Here is a 24553-nt window from a genome sequence, read left to right on the forward strand (position 1 = left end):
TTTTATCTTTTGCAGAGCCAGTCAAGATGGTGCCCTCCAGACATTATTGGACTGAATCACTCTGACCATTGGTCATAATGACTGGAGTCCAACAACTTCCAGAATTGCCCCTCCCCAGTCTTCTAAGGTAAAGGGACCCCTGACCATTAGGTCCAGTTGTGACCGACTCTGGGGTTGCGACAGTCATCTCGCTTTATTGGCCGAGGGAGCCGGCGTACAGCTTCTGGGTCATGTGGCCAGCATGACTAAGCCACTTCTGGTGAAGCCAGAGCAGTGCATGGAAATACCGTTTACCTTCCTGCTGGAGCGGTACCTATTTATCTACTTGCACTTTGATGTGCTTTTGAACTGCTAGGTTGGCAGGAGCTGGGAATGTAATGAGAGTTAGCACAGCCTGTGATTCATCAAGCCAGACACAATCATGCAGCAGGGCCTGCTCAGGATTTGACCCCCTCCTTTTGTTTTCCCAAGTCAAAGCGCAAAAGATTAATCAGGCCAAAGATTTTGTAGGGCTGCAGCAATCCACTGTCTAGAGAGTTTGGTAAGTTTAAAAATATATACTAAAGAGAACTTGGCTTCTTAATCCACCTCATTGCATTTGACCCTGGGGAAAAGGTGAAGGCCCGAATTGCCCCTGTGCAAAACAATCCTCATTCTGTGGTTAGTAATACTGTTGCACTTACACCATTATACTCTCCCAGCAGGATCAAAGCCAAGGGAAAGCTGAAAGGTAAAACACATCAGCAAAGCATTCTTATTCAAGCACAACGAGATAATTGCAAAGGTTAATCCAATAATGATGGAAGGATAATTGCTTTTGTGTATAGTAAAAATTCTCAAATGGGGTTCAAATTCCATTTATCCAAAGATGGTGTCACTCAATTGCAACATTTAGATAGACCCTACACAATGGGAAAGTGCTCTGTAATAGGAATTTTGAGGGGAGAGGACTGGGTGGCAGCTGAGCCCTTTTGAAATACTCAGCACTGAGGAAGGATGCCAGCTACCAGTACTGGACAAAATTCTCTCTCACACACACACACATAAGCACATACCGTGTCACCAAACTGCTCACCGCCTGCAAATGAAGGGTGATCATTGGTGCTTGCAGAAGTGTTGCAAGCCCTGACAATCAGCTGATCACCAGCACTTGAAAAAGCAATGAGCTGTAGGGAGCGAACAAGTCTGTAAGGTGCCTGCAAACCCCACTTTCAGTAGGGAGATGCACCTCTACCTGCCTCACACCTGCACACGCCATCAGTCATGAGGTGGGTGTAGCTTGGCTAAAAGGGCCCCACAGGCCACATGGGGAGGCTTTGTGAGCCTAATTACACCCAGAATCCGAGGTCCCCCAATGCTACACTCTATGGTTCTGGAGCAAAACAGTGAAGAGCAACAGGCAGCTTCCTTCGTTCGCCACACTTCCTAGAAAGCCCTTTCGAGACTACTTTGCTAAGTGGGCCTTCTAGGAAGCCAAGGGACAGAGAAACTGGCTTGCAGCTGCTGTGTACAAAGCAAAAGCCAGTGCTTAAAAGGCAAAAAGACACCACTCAGCCACCTCATAGGAGTTAAAGCAATTTCCTCCCCACACTCCCACCTGAACATTTCTTCAAAGTTCTCATACTGAGCTCATTTTTTCACATGCAATTGCTTTTTACCTGCCCACCATAAAACATTGGGGGCTGGGGGAATGATGGCAACACAGCACAGCACTAACATTTCTGCCAAAATATAAGAAGGTAGCCATGTGTTTGCAGGCCAGACCCTTCAGTTTAAACTTTGGGCTCCCGCTGAATTCAAAGGCAATGGTAACCCAGTTTACCCCCCCCCCCTTAGAATGTAACAAATGAAACTTGCTGAAACGGAGCAATTAATAGAGAACTGGATCGCTTCCCTGTGGCTTCTCTTATGCTTCCTTCTGGTTATGGTTTGTGAGATACATACATGATATGCTGAGCCATTAATCAAAGCTCAGTATGTTCATGTCCTTTTAGAATACACTACATGTAGCTTTGACTCTTAAAAATCTCCCCCCAAACACAGCTGCTTGTGGCCTGCCATTCCTAGAACAGCTTCTGAATGGCAGCATGAGACTCACATGGTAAGATAGTATATTAAGTATCTCTTTCATTGCTCCAGAGAACCTGCTGATAGGGGTCTAATAAGCAAGATGACTACAGTCACTAAGTCTCAAGCCCTTTGGATGGTGCAGGGAACACAAACAGAGCTGAGAACATGGCCACTGTTTTTTATGAATGTGTGAGGTGGGGAGGGGGAGACACCTAGGGAATTATTCTACATTCCCTAATGGCCACCACTTAAGGGGGTGTCTGATGGTGACACAAACACAATTTCCCTCTAAGCAGAAGTCATTCTTCATTATGATACAGCTTGCAATGGTCTTTTCTCTTTTCTTAAAATAAAGGAGCCCTTTATACTAAATACAGGTTTTTGTAGTGCCAAAACATAATAATCAAATTGTTGGGAGGAAGTATCTCCCACCCACCCCCGCAAGACATGCTGAAGTTCATTAATTTGTTTTTGTTAATTTCCAAATTAGCATCCAGCGCCTTACATAACTTTTGTCTCCTGCTGTCATCAAGGCATTCACACGCCTTAATCCATGACAAATGGCTTCATTTGATCCATAACTGATTTCTCTGCCTGCTAACTAGAAAGAGAAAGCAGAGGAGGGCAGGCAGAGATGGGGTTGGGTGAGGAGAGAGGGTGAGGGAACCATGAAATAACTTCTATTTATTAGAAACGAAAAGGGAAAAAAATAAGTTGAAAATGGTATTTGTTTGGGCAGCTTCTTGGAGAACGTTATGGCTTTTAACCCAAGAGAGGGCAATTTCCAACACACCATGAAGACAAACCACATCCCTCTACCCACCTCCAAAAGCTCATGCAAAACCACTGTAGAGACTTGAAGTGGTTTGATGGAAATGATTCCAAAGTCTGACTTGGGCTAATACTGAAATTAAAACCCAGGGATTTTCCTTGAAAATAGAGGTGCTTTCTGCAGATTCCTTAACACACTCTCCAAGTCAGAAACATTAGTTATCAATATGCTCCCAGGTACATTTTAAAGTGCTGCTTATTAGCTACCAAGTCCCAAATGGCTTAGCTCCAGGGTACCTAAACTACTGCATCCTCCCTTATGATCCAGCCTATACCCAAAGATATGATGAAGAGGCCCTTCCTGTATCCCAGTGTCAGTGGATCTTTCTGTGGCCACAGCTCACATGATAAAATAATTACTGTTTTATTTTTCTTTGAACGTTGTTAACCATCTTAGGTGCTGTTCTGGTAAGACAAAAAGTGAGCTATAAAATATCCTAATAAGTGCATAATAATATGTCATATCTAAAAAGATTATGAACCAGCCACAATATTCAGTCTGGACTATGATCTGGGGCTTCAGACAACACCTTCCTCAAACTGAAACACATTCTAGGCTTTATCCCCTTCCATTTACTATTGGATTTCTAAAAATGGAAACAACTGTTTTTTGCAGGCATACCAGTCTTCCTCCAGAGTGGATAAAGCTTGCCAAATTGCAGGCTAGTGGGTCCAGGAGCATTGATGCTAGGCAGCTTTCTAAAGTTTGTTTTGTTAAAAAAAAAAGAAACGCCAATAACGATTTAATTTTGGCATGTGATTTGATGAAATTTGCAGGCAACCCCACTCTTTCTGAAGGTAAGACTCATGCCAAATTTCAGAAGGGTTCACTTCAGTGATTTCCCCCCAAGGGTAGATTTAAAAAGGAGTCACTTAATCTCCCCATATGTTTTATAGGACATTGGTCTAAAAATTGATTATATGAGATCGATACTACTGCCAAAGAAATCTGCCAAAATGCAGGCAAATAAGTCCAGGGGCTTTTGTGCTACGCACTTTAAAAATTGATATTTAGTGGAAATAACTAAAAGGGATTTGCTTTCTTGGTAAAATCATTCCTTCTGATTCTAACCTTGACCTATGAGTCAGAATAGAGCTGTCTCTCAGCCAAATTCCCACGTTGGTGTTCTTCCTTCCTTCCTTCCTCCATCATCCCAACTTGGCCTTGTGGCAGACACTTGGTTGAAGTATTATTTTATATCTAGGTTGCAAAGACACCACAAAGTGTTTCATGGGTATCCACTTCAACTTGTGTCACTTTGCACAGCGCTTGCTTCATGTCTGACAAGCCAAAAGTCCCTCCATGGGACCCCTGTTACACCTTGGGAGCTGGGATTCATCCAAATCTGATCGACTCCCCTAATGTCTGATTAATCTGCAAATTTTGGAATTTCCGTCAGATATCAGAACAAGAGCTTCTTATTTTCTAAAAAAGGAACAAAGTTCCAATGGGTATATAGCTCTGGTGGCAAAGATCACAATTTCCAGTGCTTTCAAACCACAATCAATTTTTTATTGATTGTTGTAGCTAAGGTTATATACTGCTTAATCTATACATAAAATAGATTAATACATAAAATGTAGGAACACAGGAAAGTATAGGAAAACTGTAGGAACAATAGGAACTGTTTGCCAGACTTTTTGGGAGCAATCCAACTCAAATTCCACCAGGCTGAGTAGGGTTTGGAATAAGTGCATAAGGTCTATGCTGGCAGAAGTTCTCCGTCCCAGTCATGTCCCCCAAAAAGGGCATTCTGGGGGAATGGCCGAGCTAGGACAGGGCAGTGGGAGACCATATACTGAACTTCATTCAGCTCAGTCACATGACCTAGCAATGCAGTGGAAGTTATATTGGTGTAAAGGTAGGTATAAGAAGAGTCTGATGGATCAGGCCAATGGCCCATATAGTCCAGCCTCCTGTTCTCACAGTGACCAACCAGATGCCTGTGGGAAACCTGTAAGCAGGACCTGAGCACAAGAGCAATCTCCCTTCCCTCAGTTTCCAGGAACTGGTATTCAGAAGCATTGCTGCGGAAACAGAGCATCACCATCGACTATGTTTTAAATACCAGTTTTCCCTCTGCCAGGCTCAGGCCAGCAATAGCCACGATCCTAACTGGAGTTTAGAATATGGGTAAGGGACGCGGGTGGCGCTGTGGGTTAAACCACAGAGCCTAGGACTTGCCGATCAGAAGGTCGGCGATTTGAATCCCCGCGACGGGGTGAGCTCCCGTTGCTCGGTCCCTGCTCCTGCCGACCTAGCAGTCAAAGTGCAAGTAGATAAATAGGTACCGCTCTGGCGGGAAGGTAAACAGCATTTCCGTGCGCTGCTCTGGTTCGCCAGAAGCAGCTTAGTCATGCTGGCCACATGACCCGGAAGCTGTACACTGGCTCCCTCAGCCAATAAAGCGAGATGGGCGCCGCAACCCCAGAGTCGTCCACGACTGGACCTAATGGTCAGGGGTCCGTTTACCTTTACCTAAGTTACACCAGAATAATTTAATTACAGTGACTTCCTTCAGTTTGGGTTGCTCTGCCCATCTATCCAACTCATTATCAACAACTCTGGATGGCAGTGCTGTAACAACAACAACAACAACTTATTTCCTCTACCCTACCCATCTGACTGGCTGCTCCAGCCACTCTGGGAAGCTTCCAACAAAAATACAGGAAAACAACAACATCAAACGTTAAAAGCTTCCCAAAACAGGGCTGTCTTCAGATGTCTAGAAAAAAAATCAGGCAGAGGTCTTTCCCATTCCACCTGCTACATGGAAATGGAGTGAGCTGAACCTGGCAGCTTCTTCATGCAAACTGTTGCTCTAGCACTGTGCGCTGGTCCCTCCTAGAAATTCCGGGCACACAGAGGGTTGGGTCCAGTATCTGTGGCAGGTTACTGCCCCAAGCAGGTTGCAATCTCGATTTTGACAGTCAGGGAGACAACTAAGGCAGGGCGAGGCATTAGGGCAAAACCTCCGTGTTGATTTTGTTCTTACAATTCTCAAAGGGTCAGGGGATCCTAAAGGAGAGGCGAGGCTAAAAATAAATCAGACTGAATGCACAGTGGACTATGTGACAGCATATCCCAAGTAAATTTGCTCCCAATCTCTACAGAAGCTGCAAGCATTTTTCATATACAAACATTGCAACCATCCAGACTGCTTTGCCCTGCCTGATTGTCTTCTGGAAAGGATATGCCTGCTGGCATGTCTACGTATGCATTGATGCACAAGATGTCTCACTCAGAAGGGATTTATCTGCCACCACTGCAGTCTGGATAAGATATAAGGATTTGTTAGAAAACAAAACCCCAAGATGGCTGTCACCTATGGAGGCAAAGGCCCAGAAAAACCTCAATATGGAGGCCAAATGGCCGAAGTATTGGGAAATCTTGGAACAAGAGGGTGACAGATTAAAATTACAGAGCCTTGAAAAATTAAAAAACAGAGTGCGAGATTGGCTCCATTATTATCAAATAATGGAGGCATATAATCAGGACAAAAAACTAGGTTTTCAAGTGGAAAAATCAAAGCTGGAAACAGAATTGTTAGACCCTAAAGTTAAGAATTTGTCAAGAATGTATAACTTGCTATTGAAATGGAATACTCAGGATGAAATGGTGAAATCTGCTATGATTAAATGGGCACAGGATGTTGGACATAATATTATGATGGCTGACTGGGAACAGTTATGGACCACTGGTATGAAGTTTATGGCATGCAATGCCTTAAAAGAGAATTTAATGAAAATGATTTACAGGTGGTACATAACACCAGTCAAGCTTGCAAAAATTTATCATTTGCCTGATAACAAATGTTGGAAATGCAATGAAACTGAAGGTACTTTCTTTCACCTTTGGTGGACATGCCCAAAGATTAAGGCATTCTGGGAGATGATCTATAATGAAATGAAAAAGGTATTTAAATATACCTTCTTAAAGAAACCAGAGGCCTTTCTCCTGGGCATGGTGGGCCAATTGGTGCCAAAGAAGGACAGAGTTTTTTTCATGTATGCTACAACAGCAGCAAGAATACTCATTGCAAAGTACTGGAAGACACAAGACTTACCTACCAGGGAAGAATGGCAGATGAAGCTGATGGACTACATGGAATTGGCGGAAATGACTGGCAGAATCCGAGACCAGGGAGAAGAGTCGGTGGAAGAAGATTGGAAAAAATTTAAAGCTTATTTACAGAAATATTCCAAAATTAATGAATGTTAGAAAGATGCTGGAAAGAAGTTATATGACTTTAGTAGAAATATTATAAAGAATCAAGTATGAATAGATTGACATTGGGTAAAGAGGTAAATTTAAGTTTAAAATTGCATTAAGTTAAACCATGGAACTAAATTTGTGAAAGAGGGAAAGGACTTGCTGGAATATTTAATTGAACTAGAATACAAAATAGGAGGTGTGAGGAAGTCGAGGAAATAAGCAAATGAAAGATAAGGATATGAAAATATGTGGTTCTTTTGTAAGTTTGTTTGTTCTTTTTTGGGTTTTTCTTTTCCTTTTTAATGCTTTTGTTTTCTTTCTTTTTTCTTTTTGTATTGTTGATGTTTTGTATTTCTGTATTTATTTTTGTTTTTGAGGTTTTGTAATTGTTTATCGCTCATATTTTTCTTTTCTTTTGTTTATGTTTTTTTGCAATGTTTAAACTTTAATAAATATTTTATAAAATATATATATATATCTGCCACCACTGCTTCTGCACCATTCCATGGCACAGTAAATGGATAGGAAATCTCCCCTCTTCTTCTTGAGGTGTAGCATTCCACACTTTCCATTCCCTAGCCATATGTACAGGAAGAAAGACAGGCAGATTAAGGAGAAGTTGGAGATGCAGGGTTCATCCCCAATCCAAGATCTGCTGGAGTGAGCTTGTGAGGATCCAAAAGATCTCTAGCTCAGACAATTGATTCCTGGCACAACTTAGGTAACTCTGCCATAACCTCATCTCAGTTCAACTGGTTCTAAGCTGCCTGATCTGGGGCCAGCAGATCTTATGCCTGCATAAACCCTGAAAAATGGGCAGTCCAGGGGAGTGGTGGGAGCAGGAGCAGGTAAGGGACGGGGGCTTATGCTGGATCCTAAGTCAGTTCAGCTTAATCACATGACCTGGCAACCCAGCAGAACATACACTGGCAGAAAGGGTAATGGTTATAGTGACCTGAGAGACCAGGGTTTGAATCCCCACATATCCATGAAACTCGCTGGGCGACCTTGGGCCAGTCACTTTCACTCAGCCTAACCTACCTCACAGGGTTGGTGTGAGAGTAAAATGGGGGGGGGGGGAGAACCATTTATACCACATTGAGCTCCTTGAAGGAGAAGGTGGTATATAGACAAGACATAAATAAATAAGTCAAACTTAGCAGTGGGGATAAGGAGGAGGTCAGGATTACATCCTAAATGGGTAGTAGGGCAGAGGGGTATAGTGTTTTAGGATGATGACCCATACAACCTAGCAACTCAGATCTAGAGCTCCTCACATTTGAATGTTTTGTGACCCCAGTCTCTTCAGGCAAATAATGTTGCTGCTATTTAAGACGTGATAATAGGATTTTCTCCCCTGCCCCCTGTAGCCACAGATATAATCCTTGGCTAAAATCTGCCAGAGTCATTCCATGGTCAATCGATGTAGTTACACATAAATAAGATTACTTGGCTTTCTCGCTTTTATTCAACAGTATGCTTCCTTTCTGCAAATATAACAGGATGTCAGAAATATTTTAGAGACTGCAGGGGAAAGATGCTGATCTCATTTAATCCGCACTAACTTCAAAAGAGGGTCTAAAGATCTTTTTCCTTGCTCAAATTTAGACTCAAGATACATGAGACAAACACTGAATCCAAAGAAGTCATTGAAGTCAGAAATGGAAAGACTTTTGCACATGTTTTGAAAGAGCTGCCACCATCTAGATAGATCAAGATGCTTGGGCCTCACTCACAGTCAGCCGGATCAAAACTGTGAGGATAGTTTGATACATATTAATTGTGTGTTCTAATAGCAAACTCAAAAGCTGAGTTATGGTGGCTATGCAGCCAAATCAGGTTGACTGAGAAATAGGAGCAACATGGGTTTCTCCATGCTGGGGGTGGGGGGTAACCGAAGACGTAGCAGATAAGAAAAAAAGGCAGTGTGGCATAGTGGTTGGATTGTTGCTCTAGCACAGAGCTTTCCAAACTTATCAGGTTGGTGACACACTTTTTAGACATGCATCATTTCACCACACAGTAATTCAGCTATACAGTGGTACCTTGAGTTACAAACACCTCAGGTTACAAACGCTTCAGGTTACAAACTCCCCCCAACACTTGGCAGGAGATCTGGGGGTTGCAAACTCCACTAACCTGGGAGTGTTACCTCGAGTTGAGAACTTTGCCCCGGGAAGAGTACGGAAATCATGTGCCGGCAGCGCAGCAGCAGCAAGAGGCCTCATTAGCGAAAGCACGCCTCTAGTTAAGAACAGTTTCAGGTTAAAAACGGACCTCCGGAATGAATTAAGTTCGTAACTAGAGGTACCACTGTACTAGCAAGCTGGAAGTTCAACTAACCACTTTCCAGCCCCAGGGGGAGCATTCGCGCAACAAACCTACACACTGCAGCTGACACACTAATGTGTTGCAACACACGGTTTGGAAAGCTATGCTCTAGGATCTAGGAGGCCAAGGTTCAAATCCCTGCTCAGCCATGAAACTCACTGGGTGACCTTGAGCCAATCAGAGTCTCTCTGCCTAGCCTTCCTCATAGTGTTGTTGTCAGGATTAAATTGGCAGGAAGAGAACTGCCCTAGGGCTGCCATACACCCAGGTTTTCCAAGACACGTCTGGGAATTGGACTAGTATCCGGGCGGATTTTAGCCAAATCTGCAAAATGCCTGGAAAAACCCAGGCATATGGCAACTAGGGCAATTTTCTAAGAAAAATGCTGTGAAAATCCCCCCTCCCCCCAAAAAAAGACCAAAGACTTTTTTTGTAGGGGGAGACCTTGAGCTCCTTGGAGAAAAGGTAGGATATAATTGTGATAAATGATAGGTAGGTAGGTAGGTAAATAGATGATGATAGATAGATAGAAGATAGATAGATGATAGATGATGATAGATGATAGATAGATGATAGATAGATAGATAGATAGATAGATAGATAGATAGATAGATAGATGATGATAGATGATAGATAGATAGATAGATAGATGATAGATGATGATAGATGATAGATAGATAGATAGATAGATAGATAGATAGATAGATGATAGATAGATAATGATGATAGATAGATAGATAGATAGATACATAGATAGATGATAGATTGATAGATAGATAGATGATAGATAGATAGATAGATAGATAGATAGATAGATAGATAGAGATAGATAGATGATAGATAGATAGATAGATAGATGATAGATAGATAGATAGATGATAGATAGATGATAGATAGATCGATAGATCGATAGATCGATAGATCGATAGATCGATAGATCGATAGATAGATAGATAGATAGATGATAGATAGATAGATGATAGATAGATAGATGATAGATAGATGTAGATATAGATAGATGTAGATAGATAGATAAATGAGAGAGAGAGAGAGAGAGAGAGAGAGAGAGAGAGAGAGAGAGAGAGAGATGATAGATAGATTGATATATAGATTGTGGGATATTTGTGGGTGCAGCATACCCTCTTTGGAGAAATGGTAAATTCTCCATTGTTTTACTACGAGTTACAAACTGCATTTAAAAACGTTAGCATCTCCAGGCATTTACTTCTGCGAATTCTGATAAAGTACACCACCCTTTGATGTCTCTGTAAATTTCTGGAAGCTATTTCTTGACTTCATCAAAGCCACTAAGGAGATGTTGAGAGCCACAAGGTTCAGAATGTCGCCGTCTCATTGACTTGATCTGTCCCTCATACTGAGTAGTAGAGTGACCTGTGAGGCCAGAGTTTAGCCGGGTTATAACAAGAGGTATCTTAAAGACCGAGTTCAGATGCCACAATCCTGATCCTGGATCTGCATCTGATTTGCAGGGAGCTTTCAAACCACAGTTTCCCAGAAGATGGCACAGGAAACTAGGAAATAGTTACTGAAACTGGATGTGTGAGGGGAAGGAAGGAAGGAACTGCACGGATGTGTGGCTCATTCCTGGTCTAATAAAACATCAGATTGGGATAATTACATCTGAATTTAAGTCTTTAGTATAGGAATTCAGTCTGACAATAAGAAAGCATGCCTGACTGGTTAGAGCATGATGCTGAGGACTCCAACCGGCAGATTTGACTGCTGTCCATTGGACCTAACCCTAAGTTAACTATAGTCTAACATCGTTGAGAAATATGGGGAAACTCCCACATTTGACTAGTTTAGGAGCCCAGTTGCACATCCAGATGAGATGTCCTTCTCTACTCAGTGATTCTGCAGAAAGTGGAACGGAGGGGGAGTTCCCTGCAGCTGGGGAGCCATTGTCCGGCAAATGGCAGGGGGAGAGAAGCAAGATGGAGTGCAGGCAGCCTTCACCAGCCTGGTGTTCTCCAGATGTTGCTGCACTACAGTTCCCATCAGTGTGCATGCTGGCTGGGGATGATGGGAGCTGCCGTCCAACATCTGGTGCCCACTAAGCTGGCAAAGGCTGAGCTGGTGAAACATTGGGAAGAGAATCTAGGGCATTGGCTGGTTTACCACATACCCAATGTTCTCCTTGAGGGAATGAAGATCCCATTTCCTTATACAGAGGATAGATAGCCCATTAGGACACTGTGGGTGGTATTCTTGCTCAAGTACAAGGATTAGTGCGAGTGCAATGGGATTTCTCTCCTCTTCTCCCCACCACAACATCCCCCAAACTGCTCTAGAGGGTTGGAGGGAACCCAGAACAGATATCAGGTGCGCACAGGTAGAGGAAAGTGGGAGACTGTTCCATTCTTGCACTGATGGGATGTTCACTTTCATGCTACGTTGAAGACAACCCTTTATTTCAATCTTGGAAAGAATACTCCAGAGCTGTGTCCCATTAACCCTTTTCATTTCCCCCTCAGTTTATAGGCCACAAAAATGTACTCCATGCTCTGCTGCCACTTTGTTTACTATTTTACTCGCATTCCTCCCCAAGGTCCCTCTGGACCAAACTCAAAAAAAGTAGATCCAATGTACACTGCAGCCCAAGTGTGCGGCAGCTCTCTGCCCAAAGCACATTAAGGAGTCTCCGGCACTGTTTTAATGCTAAACTAAGTTTGGCTCCAGAGAATGACTCTGTTTATAGCATTTGAAGTTAGGGGAAGATGTGAAATCCCAGAAGAAGGCAGAAACCTTGCTCTTAGCAAATCTCAGTTTCATGACAGGCTGGAAAGGGAAACATTAAAAATGGGAGAGCGGGGGGGGGCAACAAAAACCATAACACTAAAACTGAAGGAGGAGAAAAGATCAAACTATCCTGGTAACTAAAAGGAAGAAGTTATACGTGTCTTGAGAGGAAATACACCCAGTGATCCCTTTTAGTGCATGGTATGGGATGCAGGTGGCACTGTGGGTTAAACCACAGAGCCTAGGGCTTGCTGATCAGAAGGTCGGCGGTTCAAATCCCCGCGATGGGGTGAGCTCCCGTTGCTCGGTCCCTGCTCCTGCCAACCTGGCAGTTCGAAAGCACGTCAAAGTGCAAGTAGATAAATAGGAACCACTCCAGCGGGAAGGTAAACGGTGTTTCCATGCACTGCTCTGGTTCGCCAGAAGCGGCTTAGTCATGCTGGCCACATGACCCGGAAGCTGTATGCCGGCTCCCTCGGCCAATAAAGCGAGATGAGCGCCGCAACCCCAGAGTCAGTCACGACTGGATCTAATGGTCAGGGGTCCCTTTACCTTTTACCTTTATTCAACCATGGTTTATTAAGCTTATTAAACCATGGCTTTGTGTTATGCTGTCACATAAGCCCATGACCAGGAAAATGGGGAGGAAGAGCCCAAGAGGCATCAGCACCTATAGGGTGTTGATGGACCCTGATAAGCCACTTCAAGCACAGCAGCTGGCCAGGATTGCTGGTGTCACCAGATTCTGCCTTTGATTCAATTTTGGAATCTGCTCCTGCCTGCTCAATTTTGTTTTGGCTCCAGACTTAGCTGGAGCAGATCAAAGATCCATCTAGACCATTACATTGCGTCCAACAGGAGCCAACCAGATGTCTGAAGGATGCTCAAAGGGACATCTTGCCTGCTCTCCCCCAGCAGCTAGCATTCAGAGGTATGCTGGTTCCAAAGCTGGAAGTCGCCTCCAGCCAATGTGATAACTATTTGTTGAATATTCCAATCTCCTTTTTTCAAGCCATCTAAGGAAGTGGCCTTTACCACACACTGAGTGAATTCGATGATATGTCATGTAAACTAGAGACATACAGATCCATCAGTTTTTGTTTCTTTTGCTTTCTCACTTTGCCATCATAATCCCCCCCCCCCCCAATTTCTGCACGAGTTTGTGATTTTGTGTGTGTGTGTGTGTTTTTTTAAGTCGGCACGGAAACTTGTACACGCTTTGAGGGGAATTTCTCCTAATCTGCAATTTTTGTGTGCATGATTTTACCAATACATGCTGTATAGAAAGTTGTTTTCCCCAATATAATGCATTTTTGAATGTCATTTCCCCATAAGACATGCTTCTTTGTACACAAAATTCAGAGAAATGTGAATTTCAAAGGATAGCCGCATACTGGTTTATGTAGCAGTTTGGGAAACATGAATTGGGTAGGTCTGCATTAAGATTTTATGATGCAAACTTAATGTATTGCTCCCCCATCCACAATACACACAATCTCTCTCCCCCCCCCCCCCCCCCACAAAATAACTGTCAAGGGTCTGCCTCTGATTTAGTTCTGCTCCTGGTACCCACTGCCAGGACACCAGTATTTTTGACAACACAGGTGAACAATTTGGAGCTATAGTCAGGTTTAAAGGTAAATTTGGATTCTGAGATGTTATCCTTGTGATACTTCAAAACTGTTTGTGAAATGTCTTGTTACTCTATTTGGGACTGAAGCGAAGAAATTAAAGTCATTTGTCCTAGTTTATTCATTTTTAGTGAGTAGCAGGCTCACATTCCCCTTCATGTTCCTTGCCCTTTTATTTCTAACATCCCTTGGTAGTTGTCACTCCTTGTAGATTTGCCTTTCTACTTGAAGCTTTACATGCTTGCTGTGTAGCATTGCACATGTCTTCAGCAGAATCATTCTCGTTTTCCACACACACCTTTTCCCCCTGTATTAGAAAGCCTTTGTATGGCCATGATGATTTAAAAATACAATGACTCTGGGTCCATTGCAGTTTTGACACTTTGTGTTCTCAAGGATACAACCCACTCACTTCTAGGGCTCTGGAGGAGTTGGTTGAAACCTGCAGAGCCTCTCTAGCAGTTCAGATGAACTATTTGTGAAATGAATCCATGAGGAACCCAAGACAGACATGGGGAAATGATTTAGCAGGCATCAGAATATTCAGATGGGTTCTGGTAAATAGAGGCCATTGAAAGGGATTGGGTTGAAACCTGAATTGCAAATACTCTGATGTGTGACTAAAATGCAATACATAAACAATACAAAAATGCAAATATCTTGCACTTAATTGTAAGAGCTAATTCACACAGTCCAAATCAGTTCCACAAACCATCTTCAGCCTCTTATTTAACCAGGAGAACATTCTGTATGTGAGGTGGAGAATTCCCACGATTGCACCAGGAGGTTTCCCTTGTGCCTTGGGATTTTAGAGTATGCTCTATTCATGTTGCTTGTTATTATTTATTAAATTTCTTTGCCACCCTTCATCCAAGGATCACAGGGTGGTTTACAATATAAAAGCACAAAAATACATAATGTAGTAGCAACCAAAGCAATACCCCCCCCCCATCACCACACCAAGTTTATCACTCTACAGCCTACAGGTGACTCAGCCTATTTCCATCCTATCTTACTTTCAAATGGGTTCACTCCTAAATCCATTTCTTCTCATTTCTGCATAAATATGCAATTTTCACTTGACAACTCACATTTCATTATATAGTTAAATGTATGGTTTCTCTCAAAATGTATTTTCTCTTGAGAACCTATATTTCTGGATACATTATTGTGTGTGTGTTTTTAACTGATAAGTGCACCACAACATTCAAAGTGCAAAACCTGATTGAGATCTACATTCTAATCCTCACATCAGTTTGGGAGGTTTGGATCGGGGTACTTCATTTCAGAAATGACAAAGACTCAATTCATCAAACACACCTATTTTATAAGTAAAAAATTCTTTCCTGTAGCACCTTAAAGACCAACTAAGTTAGTTCTTGGTATAAGCTTTCGTGTGCATGCACACTTCTTCAGATACACAGTGAATCGTGTATCTGAAGAAGTGTGCATGCACACGAAAGCTTATACCAAGAACTAACTTAGTTGGTCTTTAAGGTGCTACAGGAAAGAATTTTTTACTTCGACTATGGCAGACCAACACGGCTACCCATCTGTAACTGGAACCTATTTTATAGTAAGATTGATGCCTACGCTGGATGTCTCACAATTCTTGTTAGGATTGCTTACACCAAGCTTGTAAAGAGTCACTTTCTATCCCTTCCTGGGCTCTTAAATGATGCGACAACAACTGGTTGAACATCACAATGCATCAAACATCACAATGCACCACCTTCCAAATTGACCTTTACGATGTGTTCCATCTCCATGCCATGCTGAAGTGGCACAGGTGTGCAGGAGAGGAAAAGAAAGAGGAAAATGCTATAGCCACCTGGACAAAGAATGCCCAAGAAAACTCAGTTCACATGATTTTTATTCATATTTGTTTGGGGCCCTTTTCAGATCACTAGTAACATTCTAATCTGGGAACTTCTACAGCAGGCACATCCAACTCTCTAGAGACTATCTACTCTGAGTATAATAAAACTGGCAGTGATCTACCCATTGTCATTGTTGTTGAGCTTTCATTAGGGGGTGAGACCAGAGATGCTGAGGTTTTTTTTTGGGGGGGGGGAGGCCAGAGTTCTTGAGCTTTTTGGGGAAACAATGGCCAGCGTTGTGGAGCTTTCTTTTAGGAAGGGCTGGCACAAGTTGTTAAGCTTCTTTTAGGGGGGCTGAGAAGAGTTATTAAGCTTTTTGGGGTGAAGATTGCATAAAATCACTAGCACAAAATTCTGCTGCCCTCTATCCTTCCCACACTCTGACGCCGACGCAGGGAATTCAACCTTTCTAAGCAGTGATGGTGCCAGCGATGGAACACAGCACCGGGGCACAGTGCAGCATGCTTGCTCATAGGAAACCAGCCGATCACTTTTTTTATCTTCTGCGATCAACCGGGAGCACCCCGACAATCTACCTGTCGATCGTGGCCGACCGGTTGGACATTGCTGTTCTAGAGCATATGATTCATATCAGAAATGCCTTACAGTGGTGCAGTCCTGGGGCAGTTAATGCCTGTGCTGCCATACTCTCTCCCCGCACCACCCCAAAAAAGTTTTGAGTTGAATCCAACGAAGTGTCCCATTGGTGCAAGGACTTCAGCTTATGCAAAAGAACTTCCTGTCCCTCCTCATCTCCCCATGCAACCCCCAGATCTCCTCCCAAGTGTTGGGGGGAGTTACCTGAACATATGCATGTGGTGGGAGGAGAGAGAAGTTCTGCTGGAGAGGGAAGTGGCTGGATGGGACAACGTGGTTGGGTACAGCCCATAATCATTTGCTTTTATAGCTTCAAGGCAGGGGCAGCAATCAAGGTGAAGAAACTAATCCAAGCACAAAACAAGGCAATAGTTAAGGAAATCAAATCACACTCCACATGACAGTCATGGCCATAGAGAAACATGTGTGACACCATAACAGCATTGGCAGAGCATCAGTCAGTGGCATCCTGGGATTCCCTGGATAAGGGCCACATGTCTTTGTACTTTTAAACCTAGCAAAAAAAACATTTAAACTCACCATTTCCCCCATGTTCTTAGTTTTAAAATCACCAACCTAGCCATCCACATGGAGAAATGGTTTCTCTATGCAGCTTTATTTAAAGCCAAATTCAAGAGCAATAGATTAAGTCCACTAAATCATGTGATATTTAAAATGCTGCACACTGTGGTCTTTAAAGGAGATCTTCCATTTATCAAGTCAAGGAGGTGGAAGACATAGAGAGACTTGTCTTCCTTAATTTCCCCACGCTCTTGTCAAGCTTTTAAAAATTATTTGGAAGGCCTCTTACAAATTAAAGACCCCCACCAAGAATTATGGACTGAACTGCCATAAAGTGCTGGGAGATTGTGATAGTTGGGGTGGAGGTATGCTAGACAATTAATTACAGTTGTGTGTGTTTTCACCTTATTAAAAATAGAAAAGGCCTTCTAGTACAACAGTATGAAATTAGAAAATTATGCATCGATTCATCTTCTCCAGTTTTTATTCACTCTTCCCTCCCCCCCTTCTTGATGCAGTGTTTTAATCTTCCTTAAACAGTGGCTAACTCAAAGTGGCTAACTCAAAGTAAATGATGCATTCCTAATAATATAAATATGAAAAATAGCAATCGCTTGAGGACTGCAGCTGAATATATTAAAAACTCTGCTCATTTTCATCATTAACACATTTCCATTTCCTTTTTCTTCATGTTGTGCAACAGTCCCCAACCACCACCACCACTTGCATTCTCAAATAAGATGACAAATTCACAGATTAGATAGATAGATAGATGATGATAGATAGATAGATAGATAGATAGATAGATATAGATAGATAGAATTTCTGTATTGTGACAAAAGAAATCTCGTAAGAACCTCTAACTCTGTCTTCCTAAAGGACTCTCAGTGTATCTTCTCCTATCCAGACATGGAACAACCTGAATCAATGGTGAGCATTTCCATCAAATTCCACTCATCTGTCAACGTAGTGGCTTATTTCTTGAGAGACTGAAATTGGCTGCCTGGGCTCAGAAGACCATCAATCTTACTCATGTAGGGTGCAGGCTGCCTGCCTCAGAAAGTCTCGCAAGAGGGAAAGCTCTGCTGTTCCTAAGCAGGTGATGAGGCAGCTGTAAAGCCTTCAGTCTGTATCACAGCCCCTGCGAAAGATATGTCATATTTCCCATTTCCCCCAATACTTTGTATGCACCCCGTGCCGTGCTCTTCTAGCTTCATAAAGGAGGTGATTTTTCAAGCTTAGGCAAATGCTGCCAGCCACCGGAAGGTCTATCCCTCTTTCCTTTCTTTTTCTCTCATCATGTCACTTGTTTCAACTGATTGTGCAAAAATGAGATTGCATTTTCCCTTTGACTATTTATACATACAGTGGTTTGTTTGTCCATTGTGCTGCCATTGGTAGCAGATAGCTGCCACCTTTCTGTTTCAGTGGGCACTTTGTTTCCTTCTCTTGATGGCTCTGAGAGAAAGACATGCGTACCGGTTGTCCTACCTGCCTCCGATCAATAACAATGACAGTTAGTGAAGCAATCGATTGCGCACCCTAGAGCAAAATGTATATGAAATCCACAACACACAGAATGGCCTGGGGTATATAAGACATAAGAGTAGAACTGTGCTCCTGTGCAACTCTGATTCAAGGGCTGTATCTAGAGGAAGCTATCAATGAGCAATTTCACCGCAATCCTTTTGGGCAAACCTTCCCTTTCGTTTCTAAGATTCTTAAGCTATTACTTCCAGGTCTGAAGGACGCTTTTCCTCACCCACATCAGATTGAATAAAGACGTTGACATCTATTGGAGCCAAAAGTGATATTCTCAAAATCAGCAGAGCATGATTACCCATCATCACTACACACATTTCACTTTTGAAACTCTAAGAGAGAGAAAAGGGGGGTGGGAAGCTCACCACATCCTATGAGCAGTGGCCAGTTCATCAGCCTTCTCATATTGCATTGTATGCACATGGATCATTTCCTGGACAGTAAGCCCATGAAGCAAGTTCCAAATGAATGGTCAGCTTTGAAATATTACATTGTTGATTTCCATGTGAGGAATGTCAATGCAACCCAATGCCTTAGACACAATCTTACCTTAATCAATTTCTATTACCGACACCAAAATCCTCTTTTTTTGCACCTTTCAGCCATGGAGCATCCTTGGAAACATGACATGCTTTACCAGAAATACCGTTCGCCTTATCATACGTTCACCACGATCACAAATAGCAGCGTTCGACAAAAATGCAGGCCATGTTGCAGCATCGTTTACACTTGGCATAACCATCCCAGGAACAATAAGTGGTTACATAAGGCTTGAATTAAGGGGCTTCCTGGAGACATGGCTTAGGTTGCAATCCTAAACACGTTTACCAGGGCATAAGCATCACCGAATACAGGGGGACATACTTCTGAGTAAAAGGGCTGAGATTGTGCTGCAACATTGCCAAGCAGGTCTCCCCACATTCTAGAATTCACCCTGCATGTGGCAGTAAAGGATAATGCATAGTTATTGGTAGGTGGGTGTTTTGAGTTTTTTGTCTCCATCCACAGATGTAAGAGAAAATAAGTTACTAAAATAGGCATGTGATTATCTGTCCTTTTCTCATCTGAATGCAAACATTGGGCCCCCTGTCTTTTCTTTTCCTTGCAGGGAGGGGAGACTTGTGCCTCAGTTCGCAAATGCACAGGAAATAAAAGTGCTCAAAGTTATATAACTGCATTGTTTCTCCACAGGAGAAAGAAATCTTATTCTCTTACCACACAGTGTAAAAAGAATCTACAGTATAATCTAAAGAGCTTTCCCATGCCAATTTGAGGAAACTGACAGAAACACACACCCCTCCCCCCAAAAAATAGGTTGTGATTTTCCACGGCAGGCAAGAGAGCAAATATTTGGTTGATTTCATTGTCATGCAAGGAAGCAGCTTGTAGAATGTCAGGGGTGGGACAGATTAATCCCCATTGCATCAATATACAGTATAGGCTCACACATGAGGCTGCACAGAGCAGCATCTTTGTAACTGGTCCTACCTGGTCTGTGCAGAGGATGCTGCTGGAAGGTGTGGTGAAGTGAGCCCTGACAGAGCAGCATGGCACAGGCACTTATCCACAAATACAGGACCCAGGACATTGCAGAGACCATGGCCGTTCTCTAAAGGAAATAGTAGACAACAATTAGCACCCACTGCAAGTGAATTCACATTCTGCTTCCATTTGGATGCTATGTGCATCTGAACCATGTTGGAAGGAAGGTAGGGGGGGGGATGCTTCCCCACCTCAATTCCCCCCCCTTTCCTCCAGACCAGTTGTCATGTGACAAAGGAGTGCGTCCAAAGGAATGCAAGGAAGCTGCCTGCTTCGAGATTAACTTTTAATAATTCAGGGGCATAAATGAAAGCAGTGCTAAAAGAAGCCCAAGGTTAACAGGAAACCAAGGTGCAGCTGATGGAGGAGGTCTAAGCCTGCCAAAGCTTGTGTCACAATGGACGTGTCAGTTCTATGGGACAGTCTTAAGGCAGAAGCTAAGAAATCCACGCTCCATTTCATTCTTTAATTGCACTTTCAAGGTGTGATCAGAAACACTCTAGGCAAGTATATACCCAATGAGTAACTCTGTTTCGTGATATGGGCACACAAAGCATGCAAGCAAATCGCTTGGGCGTACAAGATTTTCGAGAGTGAACCCATCCTGCAAAATAGCCACAACGTGGGACGTAGTGGGTGCCATCGCAGGGTGCCATTCACGCCTTCCTAGTCAATGGAAATGGGCCAGGAAAACTGGGCGTTGTAGCTGGAACATGCCACTGCCAAATCTCACAGCATTAAGGTGCCTGTGCAATCACAGAGAGATTAATATAGATGAGCCCTCTCAGAACTTCATAAAGCACATTGTAAATAGTAACTTGACATCCAGTGCCAAGACACATTTCAAGCAAGCTCTGCCTTGACAATCTGGCAAGTCTAATCTCTCTCCGGCAGGGGCTGCATCGTTTTTAACTTCTAAGGCCATTAATTTTTAATTGCAGTGTTGTCTGCTAAGCAAAGTAATTGTTTCTCAGAACTCTGTTCTATCCGTCCATACACACACAGCTTCCTTTTCTTTTGCGTCTCGTCGAAAGAAAACTTGTAGGACTAGACTGAATTTCCTGAGTAATGGAGGAAGGGCAGAGGACTGATCTATTCAGAAATCAATTTGTATCGAAAATAGAAAGGAATCCTCATTACCAAAGCAAGAGATCTCTCTCTGCTAGGGCGACATACGCCATCACTTGATAGCTCTCTGGCACTGGGCATTTCCACACACAGACACCTTGTAAACTTTACAAGTTTAACAGCCTCTCCTCTAAGCCTTCAAGGATCGCCAGATTTCCAAGGCTTGGCTATGCTGCGCTCCATCCAGTTCTTTTAACAACACCTTCTGCTGCATTCCACATTGCCAAATTAATCAAACTTCAGGCATGCTCCTTAGTCAGCCAATGACAAGATGGCATTTTCTATCTAATAATCCAATCAGATGAACATCTTTTTTCCCCCCCAGAGGAAGGGAGAAAAGACATTCAAGCTCAAATAAACCTCTTTTATCTCTCATGCAGAACAACTCATACACACACACACACACGCACATTTGAAGGTTGGGCTTACAAGTATTAAAAAAAAACCCCAGAAGTGATCTATCCTCACGGTTGGTTAACAATTGAAATCACTGCCAGTGGCAGATCAGTCATGGAGTACAAGTGTCAAGTGCGAGACATGGACATCATTGTTCTTTTTTTTTGAATTTTTAGGCATGTTCTTTGTAAGAGGCTCTTTTTGAGGGGGGAAATGGGGAGGGAGGAAGCTGAATGGATCAAACACAAGTTTCCAGCTCCAAAGGAGAAGCATAATTAACAACCAAATTGCAAAACATAATTTTCACCAGCGGGATGCCCTTTTACTCTCTGCTCTGTGTTTCTGATGTACTCACCCAGCACATATATATAATTAGTTGTTTCCTTCTCCCTGCTGTTTACTTTTGGCTTACCTCCCCCCCCCTTTTTATTTCCTTAAACCTCAGCAACAAAAGCACCACACACAGCCAGCCCTTCCCTTCCAAGCCCCTCACAAATGCACTTCTGGGTGGATTTCAAAGAGATGGATGCCCCTCCCTCTTTTCGTTAGGGATATATATATATATATATATATATATATATATATATATGAATGGTGTGTGTGTGTATCTGATGCAATCAGCAAATACATTTAAAGGGGAAAAGAGGCTTCCCTCTCCACTGGGGCTGATCTTCCAAGCAGAGTAGTCTTTTAAACAGCGGGGAAAGACAGGGAAAAAAAACTTCTCCTGCTGATCTCTTTGCATTCTCTCTCTTTTCAGGCAGTGAGGACTTTTCAACCCCCCCCCCCGCCCCCCAGCGTTCACCATCCATCTTCAAACAACATTATTGGTATGAACTTTTCTCCAGAGCCAACATTTCCCTTTGCTAACCTTTCTTCCCTGGGTTTGATGATCTGACCCTCTCTCTCTCTCTCTCTCTCTCTCTCTCTCTCTCTCTCTCTCATCCGAATAACAATAACAACAATTTTTATTATTATTATTACTGATACATATAGGTATATTTATTTGACATTCGTTCGGCGGGAGGATCCCGAGAAGTCCTCCGAGCAGCTCCGTCCTTACCTGAGGATTCCAACCCAAAGCACAGTGCCCGGTTCGCGTTCATTGGAAAGACTGGACACTTTCCCCCAAAAAATCCATCTGCACCACAACACGGGATCGTGCAGTTTCGCCCGGCAATCTTCGACAGCAGCCTTTCTTGAGGACGCACGAAAACGAAACCGGGGGTTGGTTTGTGTCTCTGTGTCCTCGTTGGCAATCCTATTCCAAGAGTAAGGAAGACATCTAGGCTCTCTCGCTCTCTCCCTGTCTCTCTCTCTCTCTCTCTATCTCCCAGACTGTCAGAAAAGTAGCCAAGCTTTGAGAGGTGGAAAGCCTGTCATTTTCACCTTTAAATCATCTCGGAGCGACACCTTCTGCTCGATGAGACCTTTCAAGTGATCTTGAGATAATTCGCAGGCTTCCAGGGCACTTAGAGAAGAGGATCGGTGGATGTTTAATGACACACCAGCCCACCCCTCTCTCTCCTTTTTTTACCTCCACCCTCTCTCCCCTTTCCTATATATATGTATCTCTCTCTCTCCAATGCACTCAGAGCGGAGTAAGAGCAGATGTACGTAGGAAAAGCGCAGATCGCCTATACAGCGCGGTGTAAGTACCGAAGAGTCTATTTCAATGCATTCCCCGGCTGGGGGGAAAGTATCACATGTCTTTAAAGGGACACGGCCCCTCTTCTGGCAGACGGGAGCCTCCGGCTGACTCACCTGCCCAGCCCAGCCCAGCTGGAACGCCTGCGGAAGAAAGGTGTTTGGAAACACCGGGAGGGTCCCTAAGTCTGGCTGCCACCCTAATCTCTGCAAGTCTCTCCTCTTCCTCCTCCTCCTCCTGCTCCACCGCCACCAAAGAGAAGGGAGGAGTTTTGAATCCGCTCGAGATTGGGCAGGGAAGCACCTACAGTCCAATGTGGGAAGACAACTTTTCTTCTTTTTCTTCTTTAAGCAAAGGCGGGTACCCAAAATAGTCATCAGATGCGGGGGTGTCATTCATATATATACGGAGCCTTTGTCGGTATTGCAGGAAAGGCTCAGAATTTTCGCTTAGCAATGCTGACCATCTTCTGAAAAACTGCACGAACAAACCTTTTTCTTTTTTTCTTTTTTGGCGGATCTTGAAAGATACACGGGTTTTGCTGTGGCATAAAAGCATATTTTTGAGAGTGCTGGAACCTGCCTGTGGTGGATAGATTGTACCAGCATCGGATGAAGATGAAGGAGACTCTAGTCTAGTCCATGAGGGCTAGAAACCTGTTAAGGCTTTTAAAGGAGGCAAGGCTCTTATTTCCTGCGACAGACTAACAAGGTTACAACCTCTGCAAGGAAAAGGCAGTGGTAGCTCACAGGGCCAGGATGAATCCCCAGCATCTCCACATAGGAGAGGCACCAGTAGGCAAAGCTGAGCTAGGTAGACTGAGGGTCTGACTCAGCCTAAGGGAACTTTCTACCCACCTAAGTTGTCATGAATGCCCAAAAACTCTGACTTCTGCTAAAAGACTGGTATTAATTTGCTGGAGAGATAATGCCATGACTCCCTTCCATCAATCAATAGAAGACATGGCAATTCTAGCAAAATATGAACAGACTGCTTTTAGATGTAAATTGTAAATTTGGAATACATTCATAAAAAGTATAATGTCTTGTTAACAATTTTACATTTATTGGAATAACTGGATTACTTATATAGCCATATATTCTATTTACCACATCCCCCCCTCTTTCTTCATCTTTCTTTCCTTTCACATTATTCCCCCACTGAAAACTTTTAATTAAAAAAATGAATGTCCAAAAAACTCTTAGATGTGATTCACCTGGGTACCTCTGAAAAGTGGGTTTTTTAATTAGTATTTGGGTAAATAATTAGTATTTGGGTAAATACAATTAAAATACAGTTCGTGCCCAAAAGTTGAAAACTGTCAGCATTCATATGAGCTTACACCAGTTGATGCTGATTGTCAAAGTTAGTCACAACAGGGCAATGCCTACATTAGGGTCAACTTAAGGTGCCACAAAATGGTGGCAAGCTTTTGGATTCTCCAGAGCTCTTTGTCAAT

At 43.1% G+C, this 24553-nt stretch overlaps 1 protein-coding gene across 2 annotated transcripts in view; it reads right to left on the reverse strand.

The window, feature by feature from the left end:
- TAFA1 (TAFA chemokine like family member 1) overlaps window positions 1-23432 on the reverse strand; it is a 335849-nt gene extending 312417 nt beyond the window's left edge. Inside the window, exons 1-2 of one of the 2 annotated variants that reach the window (XM_080995952.1) lie at window positions 22510-23432; window positions 19869-19989 (exon numbers count right to left, since the gene is read on the reverse strand). In XM_080995952.1, coding sequence (XP_080852078.1) covers window positions 19869-19980 — 112 coding nt within the window. In that variant the 5' untranslated portion in view covers window positions 19981-19989; window positions 22510-23432. The remainder of the gene's footprint in view (window positions 1-19868; window positions 19990-22509) is intronic. The other variant, XM_080995951.1, reaches the window with a different exon arrangement.
- Between the last annotated feature and the right edge of the window lie 1121 nt (window positions 23433-24553).

Source organism: Podarcis pityusensis (assembly GCF_964106645.2).
Source record: "Podarcis pityusensis genome assembly, chromosome: 2".
Lineage (NCBI taxonomy): Eukaryota > Metazoa > Chordata > Lepidosauria > Squamata > Lacertidae > Podarcis > Podarcis pityusensis.